Raw genomic sequence first — 25,216 nt, forward strand, 5'->3', positions numbered from 1 at the left:
TTTGGATTGTAGCAACAGATATGGTTGGTGGAGACAGGCTGTTAGATTAGCATTTTAAGTCCCTACTTTATAATTCTGATGGTCAATTGATGCTACTGTCAGAAGAAACAGAATGACAGGGATTTTACTTTCCAACTTTATGTGGGAATACAGGAGGAATCCAAGCCTGATTGTCCTGTGGTGGCATTATAACGGGGCTCTATTCTAATGACTGATGTAGCCATGCCTTTTGCAAAGATAATTCCCTTCCAACCATTCCCAGGCTATTCATCCTCCTGGTTACTTCAGCTAAAAGGGCCTGGGGGCAAGGGCAGATTAGGATATATCAGACATTAGAAAGGCAAATAAGAACCAGACCACCACCCTTGACCCTGGAGATTTCTTCTGTGGGCAAGGGGGAAGAACACCAAGTGACCCTCAGAATTCCAAACTCTGTCACCTCTGGTGCCACTTAGCAGGCTCCAGATGGCCCGAGTATCAGCTCAGCCACAGCCCTTAGAGACCAGCTCTGTGACCTCCAGTCTCAGATTTCCAAACATGAGCCTGTGACAATTCTTTGGAGAGAAACCCAGCTCTGAATCTCAGAATCCACTGTACCCCTGTCCCCAGCCTTCTCCAGAATGTTCTTAACTCTCCTCTGACTTTCCTTCCCCTTCCCCTCGTCCGCCCAAAATCAAGAGAAAAAGAGAAGAGGATGGAGCAGAACTCACGATCCATAGGAATCTCGATGGCTCGTCCAAGACTGAAGAGACAGAGGAGGAAGGCTGCGTGGATCCAGGGTGGCGGCTGCTGCCTGGCCATCCTTGGCACCAGGCCCCGCTCCCTGCTCCCGAGCCCTTGGGCTCTAGCCGCCTCCAGCCGCTTTAACTTGGCTTCCCAGACAGAGCTCAGCTGTGGAAAGAAATGCAACAGTGAGTGAGTTTGGCCTGAACTTGCGGTTTGCTCTAGTAATCCTACAGGGCCTTGGAGGATTCAAGGGTCCCCTTGGTCACAGACTAATGTTCTAGAATTGACATTTGGAACCAAGCAATTCTGGGGGTGGGGTGCCCTCCTGGGCATTGTAGGATGTTTAGCAGCAGCCCTGGCCTTGACCCACTAGATGCCAGTAGCACACCCCTATCCCCACCAATCAAAGACGACTCTGTACATTGCCAACTGTCCCCTAGAGGGAAGACTCAACCTTAATTGAGAACCACTGTTACAGAAGGGAAGGCAACTCCTCATAGAGTTGTGAGAACAAACGCTGGCCCACAGGCCTGCAGGTCCTGCCTCCAGAAGATGCCACACACTGAGTTGGTAAGAGACGCACCAATCTCACCGCCTCTCTGAACCACATGTGCTAAGTGTGCCTGGGGCTGAGCATCCTGGGGTGGGGCACAGAGACATGCTCACACGGATGCCCTCCAATCTCAGGGCAGGGTGATGTCAGCAGCCCCGGAAGTCACATGTTAGGTGAAAACTTGGCTGCCCAAAGGACTTTTTCTTAATGAGTGATTTCTGCAAATATTTCATGCAGCTAAGGTGCAATGGTTTCTGATGTCCCTTTGCAGATAATGGCAGCGGAATGACAAGGACCCAGAAGTGGGCTTCAGGTGGTCGGTAGAATGAGTAATATTTAAGATGACACAATGATCTCATTCTCAAGCACAAGAAATCATTCCAGGGCTCAAAGGGACAGGGGTTAAAAATGGCTGTCCAAGAAGCCTGGCATGGATCCTTAAGAAACAAGCCCTTCTTCCTATCCTCCTGAGAGAGAAGAGAAAGAATGGTCCACAGCAGAGACTCAAATACAGAGCTTTAAGATTGCCCAAGACTCTGAAACATGAAGTCTTAAAAACCGGTCCAGTTCGCTGTTCTACCAAGGTGTCAAGTCAAAGAGGAAGGCAGGAGGAAGCTTCTCCAGAACTCTCTCAGCTTTCCTGGAATGACAGCTACCTATCAGATGAGCATATCATTCTCTTCCTGTTTTATCTGGCAGCAACCTGAAGCCCACTCTCAACTGCACGCATGCACCGTCTCCCACCCATCCTGACTGAAGGTGTAGAGGACAGGAACAGGGCTTCAGGCTGAGAGATCCTGAGAGACAAGGCCATCCTTCTGGAGAGCTAGAGCAAAAAGCGGGCCACTGATCACTGCAATAGGATGAGGTCCCTCCCCTGTGCCAGGATGTGGGGCCAGCTAAAGGATTCAGATTCGTATTTTTGTTGTTTCTTTCCTGGAAGCCAGGCTCAATACCAGCCCCCTATTTCTGAACTCCACCCTCTTGCCTCACACTGCTGCTACCTTGGTTTTGGTCACCATCATATTTATGCCAGATTTACTACAACAGCTGGTCTCCCTGCTTCCACCCTTCCCCCTGCCTGTTTTACTGTGCTTTTATTATTTTTTTGTCTTTTGATTTTTTGTTTGTTTGTCTTGTTTTGTTTTTGAGTCAGAGTCCCACTCTGTTGCCCAGGCTGGAATGCAGTGGCATGTTCACAGCCACCGCAGCCTCGACCTGCTGGGCTCAGGCAATCCTTTCGCCTTAGCCTTCCAAGTAGCACGTTACCACACCCGGCTTATTTTTTGATTTATTGTAGAGATGAGGTCTCACCAAGTTGCCCAGGCTGGTCTTGAACCCCTGAGCTCAGGCAGTCCTCTTGCCCTGGCCTCCCAAAGTGCCAGCCTCTTATTATTTTTAAAGGACACATAATCACTGTACATATTTGGGGTAGAATGTGATTATTTCTGCTTCTACTCCTGCTCCTCTGGCTTACTCTGCACCCATAACCAGAGCTGTTACTTCTAAAATGCACATGTCAATATGCTATCCCTCCAGTTTTGGTCAACTCTCACTAGCTCCCTGCTGCCTGGGGTCTGTTGCAACCAGCATCCCTGACAGGTCTCAGAGGCCCTACATAATGTGCCTCCTCTGCCATCTCACCTCTTATCACCCCGTTGTGTCCTGTGCGCCCACCAATACTGCTCTTCAACTAGGTCCCTCAGTGGCCCACGCTCAGTCTTGCTGATTGGCTTTTGCAGATTCACCTCTGTCTAGAACATTCTGAGCCTGTCCTCTCGTTAGGATCTTCCAGGTGTGACTTACTGGTCCTTCATCTGTGCTCCTGCACACCTTTTTCTCCCCCTATTATGGCACATTTCACTGGTATTAATGAATACAAGTGAAACGTGCCACAATGGGGGGAGAAAAAGGTCTGTCTGTCGCTGCTATAAAAATGAAGGCTCTGTGAGGGAAGGGGCCCTGCATTTCTTATTGGTCTATTCCTAGACTCTATTATAGTACCTAAAACGTAGCAGGCCCTCAAAAATATGAGATGGATGGATTAAAAAATGAACAAGTGAGTAGCTGACTGAATGAAATAAGCCATTTGGAACGTTTTTTTTTTTTTAACCTCATGTTACTCCAGAAAACCACCAGGCGGCGCAAGAGAGCAAATGCTGTGGACCTCGGTGGCATATTGTGAAGGCTACTAATTAGTGGAAGAAAAACTCCCTACAGACGCTGCTTCCTGGCCAGGAAACCAACCAGCTGGAAGAGTTTTAAGAGAGTGGAAAATCTCCCAAAAAGGGAGTCTTTGGCTTGAAGGCATCACAGGAGGTCTTTGGTTCTTCTTCCTAACTCTCTAAGATAGTCCCAGAGAGAGCCTGCTAATACCTTTCCTTGGCTTACACACCTCCAAAGACCAGACTCAGATTATCCAGCTGAAAACTTAGTGCTGAGGGAACTTGCACTGGGGAAGATGTAGCATCCCTTCAGCAGGAGGATGGCTCCAGTCTTGGCTCCATGACCACCATATTTGGTTTAGGGGCTGCCAAGCAGTAAGAAGTGATGGGAAAGGGAAGGATATTTTATTTGGGAAATCTTGATGGAACTAGGAAGCCAGAAGCTATTCATGACACCAGATACACATTGGCAGCAAAAAACCCCAATTGTTTGGGACATTCTTAACTCACAGTTTCACAACATAGTAGAAAAAGAATATCGAGATAAGCATATTTAGCTGTTTGATAGTTCTCTCCTCCTTTATTTGTGAAATCCAAATTTTCCAACAAAATCTTAAAAGAGGAAGGAAATTTGAAGACCATCATTTCATACAATCCTTTTTCTTTTCAGATGAGAAACAAGAGCCAGAGAGAAGTGACTAGTTTAAGGTTACCCAGCTGGTTAGTGGCAAAGCTAGGAAAAGAACTAGGTTTATGACTCCTAGCCCAGGGCTTTTTCCACTCAATTTCCCTGGCCTTGATAGAGCAATGTTGCTATTTCAAAAAGGAATATATGAGCCCAGGCATGGTGACTCAACTTGTAATCCCAGCACTTTGGGAGGCTAAGGCAGGAGAATTGCTTGAGCCCAGGAGTTTGAGACCAGCCTGGGCAACATAGCAAGACCTCAACTTTGGAAAAAAAAATTTTTAATTAGCTAGGTGTGGTGGTGTGGATCTGTAGTACCAGTTACTAGGGAAGCTGAGGCAGAAGGATTGCCTGAGCCCAGAGGGTTGAGGCTGTGGTGAGCTGTGATCATGCCACCGCATTTCAGCCTGAGTGATAGAGTGAGACCATGACTCAAAAAAACAAAAACAAAACCAAAAAAACCCCAAAAGCAAACCATATGGTTTGGCAGTTTCTCCAAAAGTTAAACATAAAATCACCACATTAATGAGTGTGTTTTGACTCTGAGAAGAAAAAATTAACACATGACTCTGCAATACTACTCCAGGGGTATGCCCATAAGGACTAACACCAGGTATCTGTACACATGTGTTCATAGCAGCATCATCCACAACAGCCAAAAGGTGGCAAAAGCCCAAACATCCATCAATAGATGAACAGATAAACCCACAGAATACTATTCAGTCGCAGGAAGGAATGAAATACTAATACTACAATGTGTATGAACCCAAAACATGTCCAGCTAAAGAACCCATACACAAAAGGTCACATATTGAATGATCATATGCACAAATTTCATATAAGAAACATCCAGAATAAGGAGATACATAGAAGTAGAACACAGACTGGTGATGACCAGAGGCTGAGGAAGGGGAAAGAGAAATCACAGCTTAATGGTTATGGGGTTTCCTTTTGAGATGATGAAAGTGTTTTGGAGCTAGATAGAGAGGGTGGTTGTACACACGGTGAAGATACTAAATGCTTTACTAAAATACATAATTTAAAATGGTTTATTTTCTATTATGTGACTTTTGCCTCAATAAAAAAGTAAGCTATAATACTGGTCTCAATAACATGCTCAAAAAGATAAAAGAGCAGAGGATGAGGAGGGCGGGTTATTCGAGATGAGCATATAAAGGCTTTTGATTCCCCAGGCCAGGTTCATTCAGCATGGAAGGCAGGTACACATGGCTTACAGCCCTTCCCATCCCTCCCGAAGAAATGTCCATTCAAATCAAAGGAAGGGGAGAACCCATCATCCATCTAGGCATGGGAGTTCTACTGCTGAGCTCAAAGAACCCAGTGCAGAAGGAAGGCAGAGGTGCCCTGCCCAAGGGGAACCCCACATCAGCAAGACTTACATTTCCCCATCCTGATGACCATGGCGAAAGGGGGAAAGGGAGGAGGTGCAAGCCTACAGCAGTCAAGTCTACATTTCCAACTCCACCTTGGTGAGGGCACAGTCTTACTCTATGGCTCAGTCACGTCCCTCAGGTTCCTCTCTCCACCCTTCCAACCCCACAAGAAGTAACTCCTTAGACACAGAGAAGTGTGATGTCCAGATGGGAGTGTGGTCGGCTCTGGTGGGACCACCCTGGGAGGATGAGGAAACTCCCACACCCTAGGAGGGAACGTGGAGGAGAGAGGGCAGCTGAGGTCGAGGATGAGGGGCCACAACGTCTGTGTTCACTTGCTGGAAGAGAGTGTAAGATTCTTCTGTTTGCTCCATGGGGCAAAACCTAACAGGAGGAAGTTTCAGAGAGGCAGGTGCTTCCCTGAGATACAGGGAAGAATTATCTGAAAATAGCCATCCCACAATATCATTCATGAAAATTAGACATGCTACAAATATAATATGTTTGAAGAACTTTTACATCAAATCCAACAGGTTACAGTAGAGAGCATAAGGCTATAAACATTAGAAGAAGGCCTATCGTGCATGTGGGTGTGTGGGAATGAGGGTATAAACTGAAGACCAAAAATAAACACAACCAAGAGAGAAAACCTGTGTGGATGGATGGTAAACTATCACTATTTACCGGGGATCATGATTAAATCAGTTATTGTGTATCTGAGATCCCCCAGCACCCCCCCTCACACACACACACATCCCAGAGAGAAAGAAAAACACAGAGCCACCTGAATGTGAAATTCTCTGTCACATAAAGTACCGCTTTGTAAAAAGTCCAAATGGCATGTGATCAGGTGTGTTATTGACAATGTTCCCACAAAGGAAGGAAGCAGGATGCTTTTCAGAATCACCTGGGCACTACTTAAACATGCAGAGTCCTAGACCCTCAAACTTCTAGGCAGAGACCAAATCAAATTGCAGATCTTTTTTTTTGTTGTTGTTAATTTTTTTTATGTTGAATGCCCTTAGAACCTGCCATCTTACACTGGGATGACCCACACACGTGGGCTACCTGCCTGAACTCAAAGCCTTTATATTTCCAAGGCCTGTGGGAGATTTAGGTTCAGAATGTCAGAGATGGGGCATATGTGATCGGGAGTGACCTGCCACCAGGGAAGACTGCTGGACGTGGCAGTGTATTGGTCCAGCTCAAGAGCATTGGCTGCACAGTGAGCTCACCTGGGATTGAGGCTACTGTCCCCACACTTACAAGATGGGGGGTCTTGGGCAAGTACTGAACCTTTGGAGCTTTGCATTTATCATCTGAAAAATGGGGGCACTAATAGCACCTACCCTAGAAAGCTGTGAGTTCAGAAGGCTGTGAGGATTTATTACGATTCCTATATAAGGCACTTAGCAAAGCACAGGGATCAAAGTAAAAGCTCAGTAAATGTATTAGCTGCTGCCTCCAAGGGGATGTGAGCTCACAGAGTGAGGGCAGCATTCTGGTAGCCTCCACATTACCAACATGAGTAGTAGGTTGTTGTAATAACTATGCAGCCACCATCCACAACCTGCTCTCCTATTTTTCCTTTTCTTCGGGGTCCTGGTTTGCCTTTTCCCCCATATTGGGGGCCCCTGGTGTTGATTCCACAAGCTGTCCCTGGCAGACGGACGAGATGCCCACGGCTCCCACAAGCTGTCACCACCAGGAGCTCCTCACATTCCCACATCCCCATTCTGGGCAGGCTGTCCCAGTGGTCACAACACATCTGAAGTGACGTGAAGAAAAGACTGGCAGCGCCGAGCCACGGTTCAGCTGGCAGCTCTTCGTCTCCCGGAGCCAAAGGCACCTCAGACTTTGGGCTGCGGTTGGTGGTATCCATTCATCTAGTTGACCGGGTAGGGACATTGTTCTGGAGGACACACACATGGATATAAGACTAAGCCTCTCTGCTCTCATGGTGATTTCATGCCCGTGGGGAAGACAGGAAATATATGTTGAACAAAAAATCAGGCGGTGATAGGTGCAATGGACAAGGCACTGTCGACCTGCATGTGCTAAGTAGCTTTATCAATAATTGCCCTACACAGAACCAACTAGAACATCTTTCCATCAGTGGATGGATAAATAAACTGAGGTACAACCAGACAACAGATAACTTAGTATATATTCAGCCAAATATATAGTTCCTAAAATGAGCCACCAAGGTGTGAAAAAGACACGCATTTAAGGAAACCTAAATGCATATTACCGAGCGAAAGAAGCCAATCTGAAAAGGCTACACACTTCACGACTCCAGCTCCATGACATGCTGGAGAAGGCAAAACTAGAGAGACAGTAAAAAGATCAGTGGTTGCCAGAGGTGGGGAGGTGGGAGGGACGAACAGGCTGGGTACGGAGGATGCTCAGGGCAGTGAAACTACTCTGTATGATGCTATCGTGGTAGATACAGGTCTACACATTTGTCCAAATCCATATGACTCCAGGAATGAGCTCTAATGTAAACTGTGGACTTTGGGTGGTAATGACATGTCAATGGCGTTTCATCAACTATAACAAATGTACCCCTCTGGTAGGGGATGCTGATGATGGTGGGGGACTGTACACATGTGAGACAAGAGTAAGTATATCTATCTTCTTCTCAATTTTGCTGTGAATCTAAAACTGTTCTAAAAACTAAAGTATATTAAAAAGAAAGAAAAAAAAAAAGAAAAAAAGAAGCCACAGTAGTGATGATGGGATGTGATAAAGTGAAGTGAGCGGTCAAGGAAGGCTTCTGCAAGAAGTTGACATCTGACCAAGACCTGAATGCCAAGAAGGAGCCAGCTTTGTACACATGGGTCAGAGAAGCATCCCAGGCAGGGAGAATGGCTTGTGCAAAGGCCCTGAGGCAGGAATCAAATTGGCACGTGCAAGGAACTGAAAGAAGCCAGTGTGGCTGGAGCTTGGAGGGCACAAAGAGAAACATGAAACAAGTCAAGGTCAGGGAGGAAGACAAGGGAGTGCTCATGGAGAACTCTGAAGGCCAAAAAAAGGACTTTAAATTAGATTCTAAGCATTATAAGAAGTGATGACAGGGTTTGACTCAGGAAAGACACTGATGAGATTTGGTCTCACTCAGGCTGCTGTGTGGAGGGTGAAATGTCAGTGGACCTGGGGGGACGCAAGGAGCCCAGTTGGGAGGCTCTGTAGCCTCCAGGTAAGGCCAGTCCTTCAACCTCTACACCCAGATTCTCCACCGCTCTTTCAACAAGACCACCCAGCACAGTCAGCCACAAGGCTACCTTTGGGATTAAACACAAAATATTCAGGGTGGGAAAGATAGAGCCAAAGATATCTTTTTTTTTTTTTTTGAGTTGGAGTCTCACTCTGTAACCCAGACTGGAGTGCAGTGGCCGCTCCCGGCCACCGCAGCCTCGACCTGCTGGGCCCTGGCGATCCTTCCGCCTCAGCCTTCCAATTAGCTGGAATTACAGTCATGCGCTACCATACCCGGCTCATTTTTTATTTATTGTAGAGATGAGGTCTCGCCAAGTTGCTCAGGTAGGTCTCGAACCCGCGGGCTCAAGCAATTCACTCACCTTGGCCTCCCAAAGTGCGGGATTACAGGCTGAGCCACCGAGCCCGGCATGCCAAAGATATCTTAAGGACCCGTGAGTGCTAGGCTTTCACGACAGGTCCAGAGGAGCCGGTAGGTTCTCTGGAAGCCTCAGGGGCCTTCCTCGAAGGGGTCGGGAGGGAGGAGAGCAGGCAGGACTCAGAACCCTCTACCCCACTCTCCCCAGAGCTGCCAACAGCCATTGGTTTTACACCAGGATTTTTTTTTTTTCTTTCAGTTGGAGTCTCACTCTGTTGCCCAGACTGGAGTGCAGTGGCCGCTCCCGGCCACCGCAGCCTTGACCTACTGGGCTCCGGCGATCCTTCCGCCTCAGACTTCCGAGTAGCTGGAATTACAGTCATGCGCTACCACGCCCTGCTGATTTTTTTATTTATTGTAGAGATGAGGTCTCGCTGCCCAGGCGGGTCTCGAACCCGCGGGCTCAGGCAATTCACTCACCTCAGCCTCCCAAAGGCGCGGGATTACAGGCTGAGCCACCGAGCCTGGCTTACACCAGGATTTTACATCAGGTTTTATTAGAAGAAAAGGCTGTGGGGTGAAAGAAGGACAGCAGTCAAGGCCCACTGCGAAAGGAGAGTGACTGCCGTGAAGATGGTGTAGGAGTGAAGGCCAGAAACCCTGTGCGGCAGCCTAACGCGCCACAGGCAAAAGCTCTGCACGGCGCAGTGATGCACAAAGCTCCAGGAGGGAGGCGAACAGCCAGGCTGAGGCGTGGGCTGGCCGTGGAAATCCGCTCAAGCCTTGCATGGCTCACCTTCACATTTGTGTTAATGATGGGGTTGCCCGGCCTCAACTTCCCCCACCCCACTTCTGCTTGCCCCCAGAATCCTTTCTAGTTTCGTGAACAGTCTCTGCTCTCTCGCCTCCTCCTCCATCCCCATGGAGACACTGAATAGGTCCAGCACTGGCCAGACCATAGGCAACAATGCAGCCCCGACCCCCAACCCTGCAGATACCAGTCCAGGACATCAGAGCCTGCTGGATGGCTGTCGGCTCCCCTATTCCTTGCCACTGCTTCCAACACAGGATCAACCAAACATGTTCCCAAATCAATCACAGATGTGCTGCTTCTAGTTAGCCCACCTCCAGCTTCCCATGCCAGCCTGGCACCCTTGAAGCCTCCCTTTCATTCCTGACAAAGCTTTTCTGCTCCCTTGCCTGCCTCTGAGTTTCTGTCAAACACAGGTGGGGGTAGCCAACTCCCTTGCTACAGCGAGCTCTTGAGGGAACTGCTTCCGCTTGTTGTCATCTGGGGGCCTTTGTTTTCTTCCACACTGTCTTCACATTGATCACTCTCCTCTCACAGTCTGTCTTTACTGCTCCCCCTTCTCTCATCCAATTCTTGGCCACCTCCCAGGCTCAGGGTGGGTGACATCTCTGGGAAGCCTCTCTTGGTTTCCCCACACCACCCCTTCCCACCAAGGCTGGAATAGATCCCCTTTCTCTGTGCTCTCAGAGCATTCTGGGATATTCTCACTGTAATGAGTGCTAGATCTCAGTGTCAATTAATTGTCCATTTCCCCAACTGCACCATGAGTGCTTTGAGCATGCGACAGTGACTCTATTCAACCTACACAATGTCAAGCACACAGAGAACCTGGTGACATGTACTGGATGCCTAGCCAGCATCCACACCAATCCACACTATCCTCCTGCCATCCACAGTATTCACATTTTTCATTATAGAATTCATCTCTACTCCTTTTTCAGAGTGATCCTACACCAGTTCCAGGGTTGGGCTCTGATTAGTTTAAGCCAATTAACATTCTCTCCCTTTTAAAAAAAAAAAACCAGTATTTATTTTGAAGATGTGGGATACACTTCAGGGTTAGGTATACAAATGTTCATTATGCAGGTACCCTTGTTGATGAGGTGTGCCCCCCTCCCCTGGCAGTTTTCCACTACTGCCAATACCTTTCTTATAGTATTACAAGTCAGAGTCTCACTCTGTTGCCCAGGTGGGAATGCAGTGACACAATCACAGCTCACCACAACTTCAACCGCCTGGGCTTAGGTGATCCCTCCACTTCAGCCTGGGTCTGAGTAGCTGGGTGTACAGGCATGCACCACCATATCCAGCTAATTTTTTTTATTTTGTGTAGAGACGAGGTCTCTCTATGTTGCTCAGGCTGGTGTCCAACTCCTGGACTCAAGCAATCCTCCTGCCTCAGCCTCCTAAAGTGCTGGGATTATAGACATGAGCCACTGCACACAGCTTTCCTCTTCCTTCTTACCACCACAAATGGTTTATAAATGGGCACTTATTCCAGCAAGAGGAACCATGATTCATGAAGGCTTCTGCCGAGACCTCTAGGAAAGATGTTTCCCTTCTCTTCTGAAAGAGTCCCTGTGATAATCTCCCATAAAAAGAGAGGCTGTGTGATCCCAGGTTTTACCACAATGTGCTAAGTACCCCAGGGAGGCAGCACTAAGGTGGAGTGGAGGTGGGCTCTCAGCCCTGCTGTGTGGGGGGCACACAAGATATTCTTTACCTAGAAGAAGATGTCTAAGCTGGGTCTTGAAGATTGAGTAGAAATTGATCACATGCTGAGGAGAGAATGCCCTTCCAGAAACAGGGGATCACATGCGTGAAGCCTGGAGGGCATAGCATGCAGTTAGAAGGCATTTAGGACTTGGGTGGGGTTGGAGAGGCTGGCAGGAACCTGATCTCCAAGAGTCTCATATGCTACACTCAGAAGTATGGTTTTGATCTTAACAGAGGAGCACTAACATGGTCAGATGGGGGTGTTAGAAAAATCACTATAATAGCAACACAGAAAGCAGACTGGGTGGAGGAGACCAGTTAGGAGGTTATTGTCATTGACTTTGAGACATAATGTACGTGAGCAATGAGACGGGGAGGAGCATGAGGAAGGGAGGGGGAATGAACGACCCTGGGAAGTAGACAGTCTGAGGGCCTTGGTGCTTAGGTGTGAGCCATGAAAAGAGGTGGAATTCAAGGGCAATTCTCAGGTGTCTGGCCTGGATGACTTGGGTGAGTACCGCCAACAAAGATGGGGACAGGATCCCAATGGAGACAGGATCACAATGGAGACACTGAGCACATTAGGTAGAAGAGAATCCAGCAGTGTAAATTTTCTGTAAATATCCAGATAGCAAATATTTTCTGTAAATATCCAGATAGCAAATATCCAGATGGTCATGGACCGTGAATGGGTGTGGCTCTGTTCCAATAAAACTTTATTTACAAAAACAGGCGGGAATGGGGCTGGAATTGGCTCAAGGGCTGCAGTTTGCTAACTTCTGGCTTAAGCTTTCTTCCCTCTTTGTGAAATCCCTGAGGCTGAGATGGTACCAGCACAGGCCCTGGCAGGGAATAATTATGGAATGGAAGAGTCAAGTAAAGGTCTCAATCTTGCCATTTATCTTTTGTAAATTACTTGTTTTCTAAGCCTTTAAAAAAAAAATCTCAAAAATGGAAATAAATATTATTTTGTCAATTTCAGATGGTAGTTGTGAGACCCAAATGAGACATCACACAGGAACATGAAGGTATTTTTACCTTAACTTTCTTATTGCATTTTTTCCTGACTAGCTCAAGTGACTGCACTAAAAGCAAGACCTTTAAGTTTTCTCTGAATATAGAATAAACCTAATCCAAGAGAGACCTGTGATCAGCCTGTTGGGTGGCTTGTCTTACAGCAGCCGACTGTTTTTAGAGTAAAGCCCAGGGTAAGGTTGCTCAAACCATACCTCCTGGCCGGGCTCGGTGGCTCAGTCTGTAATCCCAGCACTCTGGGAGGCCGAGGTGAGTGGACAGCCTGAGTCCGTGGGTTCGAGACCCACCTGGGCAACATGACGAGACCTCATCTCTACAATAAATCAAAAAAATTAGCCGGGCATGGTAGCGCGCACCTGTAGTTCCAGCTCCTTGGAAGGCTGAGGCAGAAGGATCACCTGAGCCTGCAGGTTCGAGACCGGTCTGGGAAACTTGATGAGCCCTCATCTCTACAATAAATCAAAATGAGCCGGGTGTGGTAGCGTGCGCCTGTAGTTCCTGCTACTTGGAAGGCGGAGGTGGAAGGATCACCGGAGCCCAGCAGGTCGAGACTGCGGTGGCCAGGAGTGGCCACTGCACTCCAGTCTGGGTGATGGAGTGAGACTCCAACTCAAAAAAAAAAAAAAGAATACAGAAGGAATGGCCAGGAGTGGTGGCTCAGGTTCATAATCCCAGGACTTTGGAAGGCTGAGGTAGGAGGCCAGGAATTTAAGAACAGCTTGGTTAACACAGCATGACCCCATCTCTACAAAAAGATTTAAAAAAAAGTTTAGCCACTTGTGGTGGCATATACCTGTAGTCTCAGCAACTGGGAAACTGAGGTGATAGGATCCCTTGAGCCCAGGAGGTGAGTCTGCAGTGAGCCGGGACCATGCCATTGCAACTGTACTCCAGCCTGGGCAACAGAGCAAAATCCTGTCTCCAAAACAAAACAAAAAGAAAAAAAATACAGAAAGGAGAGTAAGTCTGGTAGTCACTGGGTGCAGGGAGATTATGAGCATGGAACAGAATGTATTCAGTTTGAAATGCCAAAGAGCCATGAATAAGACAGTTGCACCAGCCTACCAAGGTCAGGCTCCTGAACTGATGACTAGGGATATATACCAACAGATCAGCACTACCAAGGCCACATGCTAGCAATTAGTTCTTCGAATAAACTAATCAAATGACTAGAATAGTACTACCAAGAACCAACTAAGGAATACATTCACACACCACTGCCACAGGAAATTGCGGGGGAACAGATAGATCATAAAAGCCCACGGAGCCAAAGCAAAACTCAGCCATTCTGCGTTGGATTAAAAAAACAAAACAAAACAGCAGGGCTTATTACTATAGCTGCCTAGAAGCAACCTGTTCAGGAATCAGAGAGAGGAGCTGAAACAGGAGGAAAAAGAGACACGGCAAAATAAGGAATGGGTACAATAGAGATCCAAAACGAGCTTAGGCTCCTCCCACACTGGGCTGGAGGGCTCTATGTGGGCAGGCAGGCGGGCCCTCCTAGCTGGAACTGACTCGGATATAAGGTGTCTGTCAAGTATTTTGTTTTTAATACAAGCCAGCAAAGTTTGCAAATGGCTTAGCACCTCAGGTTATCACTGTCATAGCTACATTCTCATACATATTCTGGGATTTTTTTTTTTTCCCCTTCTTTTTAAATTTTTTTTTTTCGTTGGAGTCTCACTCTGTCGTCCAGCCACCGCAGCCTCGACCTGCTGGGCTCTGGCGATCCTTCCACCTCAGCCTTCCGAGTAGCTGGAACTACAGGTGTGAGCTACCACGCCTGGCTAATTTTTGATTTATTGTAGAGATGAGGTCTCACCGAGTTGCCCAGGCGGGTCTCGAACCCGCGGGCTCAGGCAATCCACTCACCTCAGCCTCTCAAAGGCGCGGGATTACAGGCTGAGCCACCAAGCCCGGCTTCCTTCCTTAAAAATAGAGAAAGAGATAGTGTGTGTCCTGCCTGTGACTAACCTATCACACTTGTCTTGGCAGAAAAAGCAGTCTGGGAATCTGAGAGACAAAACCCACATTTTCAGCACAGTCCTCGCAGCCCTGTGTGACCCAGCTCCTGACCCCTGTGTAGCCTCTTCCCGCACTGCATCTGCCCCTGTGAGTCCCCAGTGCCATCCCCTGGCCTTGGGCTTCTCCCTGCCCAGGCCGCATGCCTTCTCCACCGCCTGCCATCTTTGCTCCCACAGTGCTGTGGCTGAAAATGCTATTCCCTTCTTTCTCTACACAGCAAATTCCAAATTCCCTTCTTTGCCAAGGCCCTAGTGGGCCACTCCTCCACGACAGTGTCCCTGCTTCCCCACCGAAAATAGGTGGCCATTCCCTTGAGCTTCCCAGTACGCCCCCTGTGCTCTGTTCTAGCAGTCATTTCCTCCCGCCTCATGGGATTAGTTGTTCCCACGTATGTCTCCTGCATCAGACTCCAAACTCTTTGAGTTCAGAGTCCTTGTCTTGTCTTCCTCTGTAGTGAGACAGTAAAATGAATACTCATGGGATGAGTGAACAGCCATCTTGATCAGATACCGCCTACGACTGGGTGACATTTAGCCCCCATCAACGAATCCATATAATACATCCTTGGTTGACGTAACATGATAGGTCTGTTGCTATGGCGTAAGCCTGAGTAATACAAACAGCAATAGCTTAACAATAACATCTAGTCTGCATCTGCTCCTGCTCAGTCAACAAAATTATCTTTTTCTCTGAAATCCCTCCTCCACTGACTTTCAGGGCTTTCTGTTTGACCTCAGGCAGGGACACCCTCAATACCACCCTATTTTCTCACAGACTCTCAGAATCTAGGGATTCAAATGCCCTAGGCACCGGCCTCAGAACTGCTATCACCCCCAGCCCCGGTCTCCCCACCCTCCTCATCCTGAGGCTCCGGCTTAGCTGCACTGGGTTCTGAAATCCGTCTTCAGCAGAGGGATTGACCTGGGCACATGGAAGGCCCCCACTCCCCGATCCCCCACCTGCCCTCCGATCCCTGTTGTCACCTCCCCCCCCATCCCTCTGCTTTCAGCACTCAGCAGGAACTATGCAACAGATGGCGACCCAGGCATGCTCCACTCCTTCCAGCTCACAGGCATCCGAGTCTCCTAGGAAACTCAAAACGTCACTTATTGAGGATCACCAGCCTGTCCCAAGGAGACAGAACACCAAGCGAGGAGAACGACAGAGGGATCTTTGAAAAAAAGACAAGATTAGAAGGAGAGGCGGCAGAGAGGCGGCAGGGAGGGACTCCCTAGCTTCCACTCCTCAGAGGGCACCTGCCACAGAATTACATTTCACCATATCTCCCCTCTATATGCCAAATGAAATGACCCCGTGTCTCAGCATCTTCTAAGAAAGTCAATCTGCCCACACAATCCTCCTGCCTCCCCTGTCGGAAAGGGCATTAACTACACCAAACTCTCTAGGGCACGACGACTTGGCAGCCGAGGAGAGCACTCACCAGCCTGCTTCAAGACCTCTGCCTCTGAGGGAGAGACCCAGCTTCCTTGCCTGGGTAGGGTCGACCAGTCGTCTTCTAGGATCTTCAAATGGCCAAGGAAGCCTTGTATATGGGATTCAACTTCCCCCTTCCCCCTCCTCCCTTTTCAGGGTTGGAGGGAGGTGGTCTCCATCTGCTCAGTGGCTGCGTTTCACGCTTGGCTCCCTTTCATTGTCAGGGGAAGAGATCTAGGCGGAGTGAGGGGCTGCGGGTTTAACCATTGAGAGCACCCAGCAGGCCAGGGCCCTCCTCTCCCTGCCTCGGCTAAGTTCACAGAGGTCACGGGGATGAGGGAGAATGGCATCAGGTGGTCCTGACTCCCTCTTGAAGGTGGGGGGGAGGGTGGAGATGAACACCTGGGTTTAGGATTAGGGATTTGACTGAAAAACATCTGTTCCTGCTCAACATCCAGAACTAATCTATAGGTTGAAACCTGAGCCACTTGGCTATGTATTAAGTTTGCAGAGAGGGAGGGGCTGAGAAAGAAGAAAAGGGGAAAAAGATCTTTCCCTCCAGGTGGTCAACTTGAAGATCTAATGAATATCTGGTAGTCAAACCAAGTTCTTTAGGGGAAAAAACTCTTTATAGGGCACTCTGTTATTCATAAGTCACCAGCAGGACCAGGGCCCCACAAGAAGGCTGCACCCATCACCTAGGGTAGGAAGTGATCACATCTCACAGCCACACCATAATTGGTTGGGTTATTAAGCCACATAGCTTGGGCACAGAGATTCTGTTTGCTGTCATGACCACAGAGTGTGGATCTACCACAGATCTTTTACCCATCCACTTGGCAACCTTTAGCTTGTTTTTCTTTATTTTTTCCCCCTATTACAACCACGCTGCAATGCATATCCTTGTCGCTATATCCTTATACATGGAGGAAATGGGGTTACCACCCCATGCTGTCTCTTTGACCCAAAACCAACTAGAGCCCGGCACATCCCAGCTTGGCTCAGCAAGGAAGTCCAAAGTGTACAGGTGGCCTTGGTCAACAGTTCAGCCTTGCTGACAGCCCCACCACACAGGTTGGCAGTCACTGGGTACACTGGGAAGGACACAGCCGAGGCTATGCTCCAGCCTGCTTTCTGAGGTTCTTTGGAGCTGTGCATTTTCTCTTTCGAGGGGCAGGTCTAGGAAACATGCATGGCCCAGAAAGGACTCAAATGTAGTCAGTATACCACCCTGGTTAGCTGACCTCACACACTGTGAGGGGTTGGCTTATATAAGGTTTGGGGATTATCTGTGAATGGCCATTATTCAGGCCCCACTCACCAGCTCTGCTAGAGACTGAGCTCTGATTAGTCTCCTTCCATGTGAGGATTGGCAGGTAAAACAGGTTGTAAAGGAAACAAGTTAATATGTTAAAGAGCCCGCTAGGGTATATAGCCAGTCTCCACCAGCCTGCCAAAGAAGAGCAAGAGACAAACTCCCACCTCCGGGATGGGGGTAGGAGAGCAGGGGCGGAGTTCTGCCAACACCACCAAGAAGAGGACCCCCACCTCTCTACAACTCAGAACCTAGCTTCTCACTTGCCTTGGCTCCCTGTCTTCTCCCCTCAGGGAGAAAGTTTTCACAGCAATTAGACACACAGCTTCTTCAGAGCTGGAGGGAAAGGTTTGTGAAACTTCCCAACCCCCTATGCAAGTAGATGGAGAAAGCACCTGGGTATCTGAGTGTCAAGCAGCAGCTGTCTCCAGGGCCTCTCTCATTGAAGGGGAGTGGTTCAGAGGAAGGCTGGAGGGAAAGTGATCATGATCCTGTGTGACAGATCCCCAAGGGCAGAGGCCCAAGATTAGGGGAGGGTAAAAAAGAGGGTACAGATAGAGGGTCAGAAAGGGAGGTTTGGAATCAGTAGAAGACCTAGGGTTCCTCAAAACGTTGAACACATACGACCCAGTAATGCCTTTGGGTAAATGGATAAATGTGGTATATCCACACAGTGGAATATTGCCCAGTTGTAAGAAGGAAGTACTGATACATGCTGCAACATGAATGAACGTTGGAAACATCTTGCTAAGAAGCCAGACATAAAAGGTCACATATTGCATGATTCAATTTATATGAAATATTCAGAACAGGAAAATCTATAGATAGAGGTAGAAAGTAGATTAGTGGCTGCCCAGGGCTAGGGGGGAGGTAGGGCAGAAGAGTGACTGCTTATGGCATAGGTTTTTTGGGGGAGGGAGGGGAACAGGGAGTGGTGATGAAAATGTTCTCCTGTAATCCCAGCACTCTGGGAGGCCGAGGTGAGTGGACTGCCTGAGCCCGCAGGTTTGAGACCCGTCTCTACAATAAATCAAAAATTAGCCAGGCGTGGTAGTGCACGCCTATAGTTCCGGCTACTTGGAACGCTGAGGCAGAAGGATCGCCAAAGCCCAGCAGGTCGAGGCTGTGGTGGCTGGGAGTATGCCACTGCACTCCAATCTGGGCAATGGCATGAGACTTCAACTCAAAGAAAAAAAGAAAAAGTTCTCAAATTAGTTGTGTCAATGGCTGTCCAACTCTGTGGGCACTCACTAAATACACTAAAAAATCACTGAACTGTTTAATTTATATAGGTAAATTATATAATATAGAAATTACATCACAGTAAAGCTATCATTTAAAAATAGTAATAAGAAAAATAATTATATGAAGACTTGGAAGGCTTTGTATATTAGAAAAAAACTATTAATGCAAAAAGGAGAGTGAGTAATTAAATTTACAAATACAGCTTCAAACATTAAAAGGAATTAACTAACTTTATTAATAGAACCAAACAAGTGATAGTTAAAATCTATGAGATTTACAAGGAGAATTTTAAAATTTGCCAATGAAAAGTTTAAGGACGAGTTAAGTTTGGAGGTTTATAATTTTAATACATTGATACTTAATAAAAAAAGACTGAGGGTTAAGTTCTTGCATACCACCTTGAGTGAGTCACAGACTATTGACTCTTTACCTCAAAGTGAGTTACAAAGGGAAGGTGGTTCTGGTTAGCTGGAAACTTCTCTCTGAACAGCTTTCTTTCTTTTTTTTTTTTTTTGAGTTGGAGTCTCACTCTGCTGCCCAGACTGGAGCGCAGTGGCATGCTCCCGGCCACTGCAGCCTCGACCTGCTGGGCTCCGGCAATCCTTCCGCCTCAGCCTTCCAAGTAGCTGGAACTACAGGCGTGCACTACCATGCCTGGCTAATTTTTTGATTTATTGTAGAGGTGAGGTCTTGCCAAGTTGCCCAGGCGGGTCTTGAACCTGCAGGCTCAGGCAATCCATTCACCTCAGCCTCCCAAAGTGTGGGATTACAGGCTGAGCCAAGCCCGGCTTGAACAGCTTTCTTAAAGGAAGATAGCTGGGCAAACCCCACCAGCCATCTTTATTTCAAACCCCAGTTTCTTCACCCCAAGCACTGCCCAAGGGCTTCCCAGGTTCTCCAGGCAGGGTGTCCACTTGGAATCCAGACCACTGTCCATCTGAGGACCCAACCTCTGGACACATCTGCTCATGACATCAATCATATTAAGCTGCTTATTCCGCCATCTATTGGGGAGACTGCAAGCCCAGTTTTAAACAGACTATGGTTCTAAAGTCATTTGAAAACCATAGACTGGGCTCAAACAGGGGAAAAAAGAGGAGCAAGACACCTGGGGTGGGGAAAATATAGATGACCATCAGCTCCTCCACCAGATTAAGAGCTTCTCGAGTGCAGGGCAACCATCTTCTACTTTTCTCCTGGCCTTTCACAGGAGTGTAGGCTCAAAGAAGAACAGGGCTTAATAAACTAGCTATGGAACCATTCAGACCAGGGAAACACACTAGACATGGATTCAGAGGTTTAACGCCAAGAGGAAGTGTGTTTAATCCTGCTGGCACAGGGACAGGGCATGGGCGTGCAGCCACACACACCTGAGTTTCTATCCCACCCAGTCATTTCCCCATTACGAGGTTTCCTGCAGCTTTGTTTGTTGATTCTCTCTCAGAGCCAGTTTTCTTGTCTTTAAGTGTGGGATAAATGCACTTACTTAATGCAAGGTTGCTGTGACAGTTACTAAATCAATTAATGAGCTAATGTATACACACAGCATCTAACCCAGGCCTGGCACACATTTGGCATTCAAAAACCAGTGGTCCTTTCTCCTTTCCCCCAGGTTATAGCTGGGGTGCAGCTTTGCTACATGGCTTTGGACAAGCTGGGCTTTCAGATCTACTTTGCAGATGTATAGAGCAGACAAGGCCTGTGTAGACAACCATACATTGGTTTTGTGGTCAAGGAATTACAGTTTTCTCTTAGAGCCAACATGTAATGATTTGCACAGGCAGTGTCTACTTTAGACCAGAGAGGAAGGGAGGTTCCTGTAAAATCTCAGACCAGTCAAAGCCCCTTGGGGCTCCCCTCTCCCCTGCCTCTGCCATAGTCTCTGTCACTAAAGCACTCCCCGCCAGTTTCTTCCACCATTGCCCCATGACCTATGATGTCAACTACATAGCTAGGATCAGCCCCAGAGAGGGAGGCTGGGTCAGTTCTGAAGCAGCACCCATTCGGCTGTCAATATTGGTTTAGCTGCTGATATTCCAAGGATGGCACATCCCCAGTTGCATTTTTAAAATTCCTGTCTGACGTGATAAGCAGAGCACAGGGAGGAAAGGACCAAGACAGCAGGAGGAAGCAGCATCTGTTCCTGCCCTCCCTCCCTCCAGCCTTCTGCATTTACATCCAATACAGACATCAGTCTGGATCCAACTGCTATCCCGGCAGGCTTCTCCAGGCTGGAGGAGATGTGAAAACACAGGAGGCCTGGAGGAGGGGAGGTGGGAGCACAAAGAGGGAGGCAACAGACAGGGGGAGGTTTTTCTTGAGTTATAAGATACACCATTTGTCTAGGAGTCTGGTTGCAAAGTGCTGGCAGCTACAAGTGCTCAAACTGAAGACTTTTGGCTCCAGTGGTACAGGGGAAAGCTTTATGCCTTATGCCCCGAAAGGGCCTCCCTTTGCTAGAGTCTGTGCTCCTCTTATTAGAAACAGAAAGTCATCGGGTTGACATGCTGTCTCAAACCTAACAGGCTAGCCTATCGTGGAAAGGTGGGCTTGGTGGGCAGCAGGAAAGACTGACAGGGGACTAGATGTGACCACATCACTTCAGCAGAAAGCAGATAAATAGCACGAGTTACTAGGGGAAGTAGCTTTCCCGGCCACCACCCATGTCCCCACAACTACCCTATAGATCTCAGTGGTCAAGGGAAAGGAGGCTAAGTGTGGGGGCTTCCTCAGGGGTCTGGAATCGGTTTGGGGGCAGGGGGTGGAGAGCAAAACAAACATTTCCTAATGAAGTCCAAGGCCCTGCCGCCATCAAGCCACAGCTGTGTGTCTGGAGCCCACGTTGCCCGAGGTGGCCTGTCACGATGTTTCTAGGAGGAGGCCCAGCTTCTCCCTAGCGGGGAGAGGGGCGTAGGGGTGTGAGCGCAATTAACCAAATGGATTCCTTTGGGAAACTGAAGGTCTGGGGAAGCTGGGTGGTTTCTCTGCCTTGCATCAGAGGGCTGGTATCTGTTCCCAGTGACCTGAGTTGACAAGGAGCAGAAGCACTGGGGGTAGAGGGAGGAGGAAAGAGAGATGAAGCCTGAGCGTGGAAGAGGTTGCATGCCAGGGTGGGGAAGAGGAGGGAGGAGCAGGCTCAGAAGCGGATGCCTGGGGCAGCTCCAGATGGCAGCTGGCCTCTAACAAAGGGGGACGAACCAGAGGGAGGAAGGACAGAGAAGCAGAGGGCTTGCTTCTTAGGAGGCTTCTGAGCTGAAGCCACAAACTCATATTCACACCCAGAACCTGGAGGGATGCTCGCCCAGAAACAGCTATGCAGTGTTTCAAGTGAATCTTGGAACAATCCACTCTAAAAACAGGTTCCAGCCCCAAAACCAAATGATAGACTGCGCGGTTCCAGAGCTGGACTACAGGATTCAAATCCAGGACCTGGCACTTCCTTAGGTGAGCTTCGAGCACGTGCCTTAAGCTCTATGTACCTTCATACTGTCACCAGCAAAACACGGTGGATAATGGGCCCTACCTCATAGGGCCATGAGGAGGACTGTCGAGCTCAGAGCCTAGTGCCTGTGCATGGGGGGTGCTGGAATATTGATTATCATCATGATCATTATTGCCATCTAAATCTGGATCAGCTCCCTTCTCCCAGAACTTATTGTTTCCTTAGGAGCCATATGTCCGGCTGGCATTTATTCTCTGAATTATTTCTTTTTTTAGGTTCCTCTGTGTGTCTGAGAATCCTTTGATAGGTGTTCCCCCTTCATGATTTGGGGGTGCTTCAGACTGAAGGAGAAAGTGTGATGTCACAGCAAGAAAAACGGTCCGTGGTTCAGGGCCTTGAAGTTCTTGTAGGGACTCTTTTGCTAATTAGTTTTGTGACTCTTGGAGGAAATAACTTCTTTTATTCATCAGTAAGATGGGAATCATGACACCAGCCTTGCTCATGTCACAGAATTGTGGTGAGAGTCAAATAAAACACAATTAATGTACATGGACACCCTATAAAAAGGATAAAGCTCAGAACCAATATTCAGGATTGCTGATTGAATTGGAAGTATCCAGGAGTGTGAGGATGAGCTTGCTAGCATGGATTTGGTAGGATGCGACAGGGCATGACTTCACTGCCAGCCAGATCTGCTGCTGGGCAGTAACACTGCTAGCATCAGAGAAGGCAGGCCCCGGGTTCCTCAGGCTGCCCAGAGTGTGTGTGCCCAGGGAGAAGAGGAGAATAGGCAGGAGGCAAGAATGTCCCCCAATCCCCAACCTTCCCCCACCCCCACCATGTGTGCCCCAGGAGGGACTGTGTAGATAGAGGAATAGAAAATAGGGAGAATGTTCTCTCTCGTGACACAGAGCTGGACAAACTCCCTGATTCTGTCACAGACCTGAGGATCTGATCCCATGCAATTTCACATACAACCACATGTCATTTAAAATAAACTGGCATAGCCGGGCTTGGTGGCTCAGCCTGTAATCCCGCGCCTTGGGAGGCTGAGGTGAGTGGATTGCCTGAGCCCACGGGTTCGAGACCCGCCTGGGTAACTTGGTGAGACCTCATCTCTACAATAAATCAAAAAAATTAGCCGGGCATGGTAGCACGCACCTGTAGTTCCAGCTACTTAGAAGGCTGAGGCAGAAGGATCGCCGGAGCCCAGCAGGTCGAGGCTGCGGTGGCCGGGAGCGGCCACTGCACTCCAGTCTGGGCGACAGAGTGAGACTCCAACTCAAAAAAATAAATAAATAAAAATAAAAAATAAAATAAAATAAACTGGCATATTGCTTTTGCCATCAAAGTCCTTCACATATAGTAAAACAAAAGAATGACGTGCACCGCCCCCTCCTTCCCGCTATTAGTCAGTCTGTCAAGTTCAGTATTTAGTAAGAATGGTGGGGTGAAATAGCCCTGTAGTTAGATGAATTTTCCACGTGGTTTCTGAAATCTGACACTGTTCTGAGATAAGCAGGGCCCACACAAAGGCTACCTTAATAAAATAAGCATATCTGGGCTGTTGTTGATATGAGAAATAATAATAATAACCTTCATTTACTGAACACTCACTACACGTCAGGCACCGTGCAGAGCTCTTCATACGTTTACTCTTTGGTCTTTTATAAGAAGATGTTCATTATTATGGCCATTGTATAAACAAGGAAACCAAGGCCTGGAGTGGTTAAGAAACTCTCTGAAAGTCACAAAGCAAGTAGAGCTGGATTCCTATCAGGTTTCCCCAGGTCCTAAGTCCACGTTACAAGCACACTCTACTTTCACCTTTCAATCCCTTTTTACCTCCTCTACCCCCATCCCCAACTCCTTCTGGGGGCACAGAAGACTCCTGGAGAAGGAGCCGGGCAAGAAAGACAAACTGCAGTGAGGCAGAGATGCCCACACTCAAACAATAAGGAAATCTTTGTCTGCTCAGGCCCCTAAGTCAGACTCCCCCAGCCAGCAGCCTCCAGGAGACCAGCCTGCCATCCATTGCCAACTGTTACTCTGTTAAAATTGTAGCCTCAGTTCTGATGTGTCCTCCCTTGACACCTTGGCCTAAGAGTAAAACAGAAGTTGATGGGATATTTTACCCCAGAATAGAACAATGCAGACCCTAGACACAGGGTATGGCTTCAGGGCTATGGGCCTTGGCCACTTATTGCATCTTGGACAGCTGTCCATCTGCCAGGGCTCAATGCTCCACCCAGGGAGAGGGGTTCTCAGACTCCAGCCCCAACATGCTGGGACTGTCACTCAGGAGGCTCCCAGGTTGTGGAGGCCCAGACTAAGGGGCATATGAGCTACAAACAAAGCTGTTTCCCAATTTTTCAACTAAGGTGGACAGTTGGGATGATGCCAACACTATCGCCAGGTTGACTGCACCTGCCAGGGAAGAGCCTTGGGATGAGGCTCTGTGGCCAGCTCTGTGCTTCTATCTCTGGGGAGAAGGAGGGAGACACTCCTTGGAAGATTCCCGGGACCAAAGAGCCTTCTCTCACTAAGAAGAAGAGGCAAGAATTTCCCCCTACCCTCAACCTTACCCTCACTCCTCTGATGCATGCCCCAGGCTCATGCTGCACTCACCTTCTCTGTCTCATTCAGCCTCCTCCCTGCAACACCAGAGGAGGCTCCGTTCCAGTCTGCAGAGGGAAGGAAGACTCCAGCGTCCCAAACTGCACATAAGTCAATCAACCTGTCTCAAGCAAGCACAAAGGAGAACCCCAGGGTTACTCTAAGAATAGAAAAAAAAGGCTTTGTGGTTTGCAGTGTGTTCATTCTCTGGGGAAATTACATCTTTGTCCAAATCCATTTGTAGAGCTTTGCCTAGCATCTTTGCTCAAAGAAGTTCAAAGCACTCTGCCAAAAAACGAGAACAGATTCTTCAAGGGTGATTGTCTCTGTCATCCATAAGATCATTCTTGGTGCCCTGACACCAGAGTTTAATTGCTGATTCCTTATTTATCCAAAGAAGTTAAGTCATATCTTGAAGAATCTCTTCTACACACACAGGAGAATTTACCCACAATTATCTCATTAATTTTTTAGTGT

The 25,216-nt window shown here is 48.1% G+C and overlaps 1 protein-coding gene across 3 annotated transcripts in view; it reads right to left on the bottom strand.

The window, feature by feature from the left end:
* Positions 1-24,854, bottom strand: part of NFASC (neurofascin) — a 101,606-nt gene extending 76,752 nt beyond the window's left edge. For all 3 annotated transcript variants that reach the window (XM_008074681.2, XM_021707362.1, XM_021707363.1), the window contains exons 1-2: positions 24,752-24,854; positions 711-891 (exon numbers count right to left, since the gene is read on the bottom strand). In XM_008074681.2, the coding sequence (XP_008072872.1) occupies positions 711-801 (91 nt within the window). In that variant the 5' untranslated portion in view covers positions 802-891; positions 24,752-24,854. The remainder of the gene's footprint in view (positions 1-710; positions 892-24,751) is intronic.
* Between the last annotated feature and the right edge of the window lie 362 nt (positions 24,855-25,216).

This window comes from Carlito syrichta, unplaced genomic scaffold (genome assembly GCF_000164805.1).
Source record: "Carlito syrichta isolate Samal-C Ts95f unplaced genomic scaffold, Tarsius_syrichta-2.0.1 Scaffold316857, whole genome shotgun sequence".
Taxonomy (NCBI): Eukaryota; Metazoa; Chordata; class Mammalia; order Primates; family Tarsiidae; genus Carlito; species Carlito syrichta.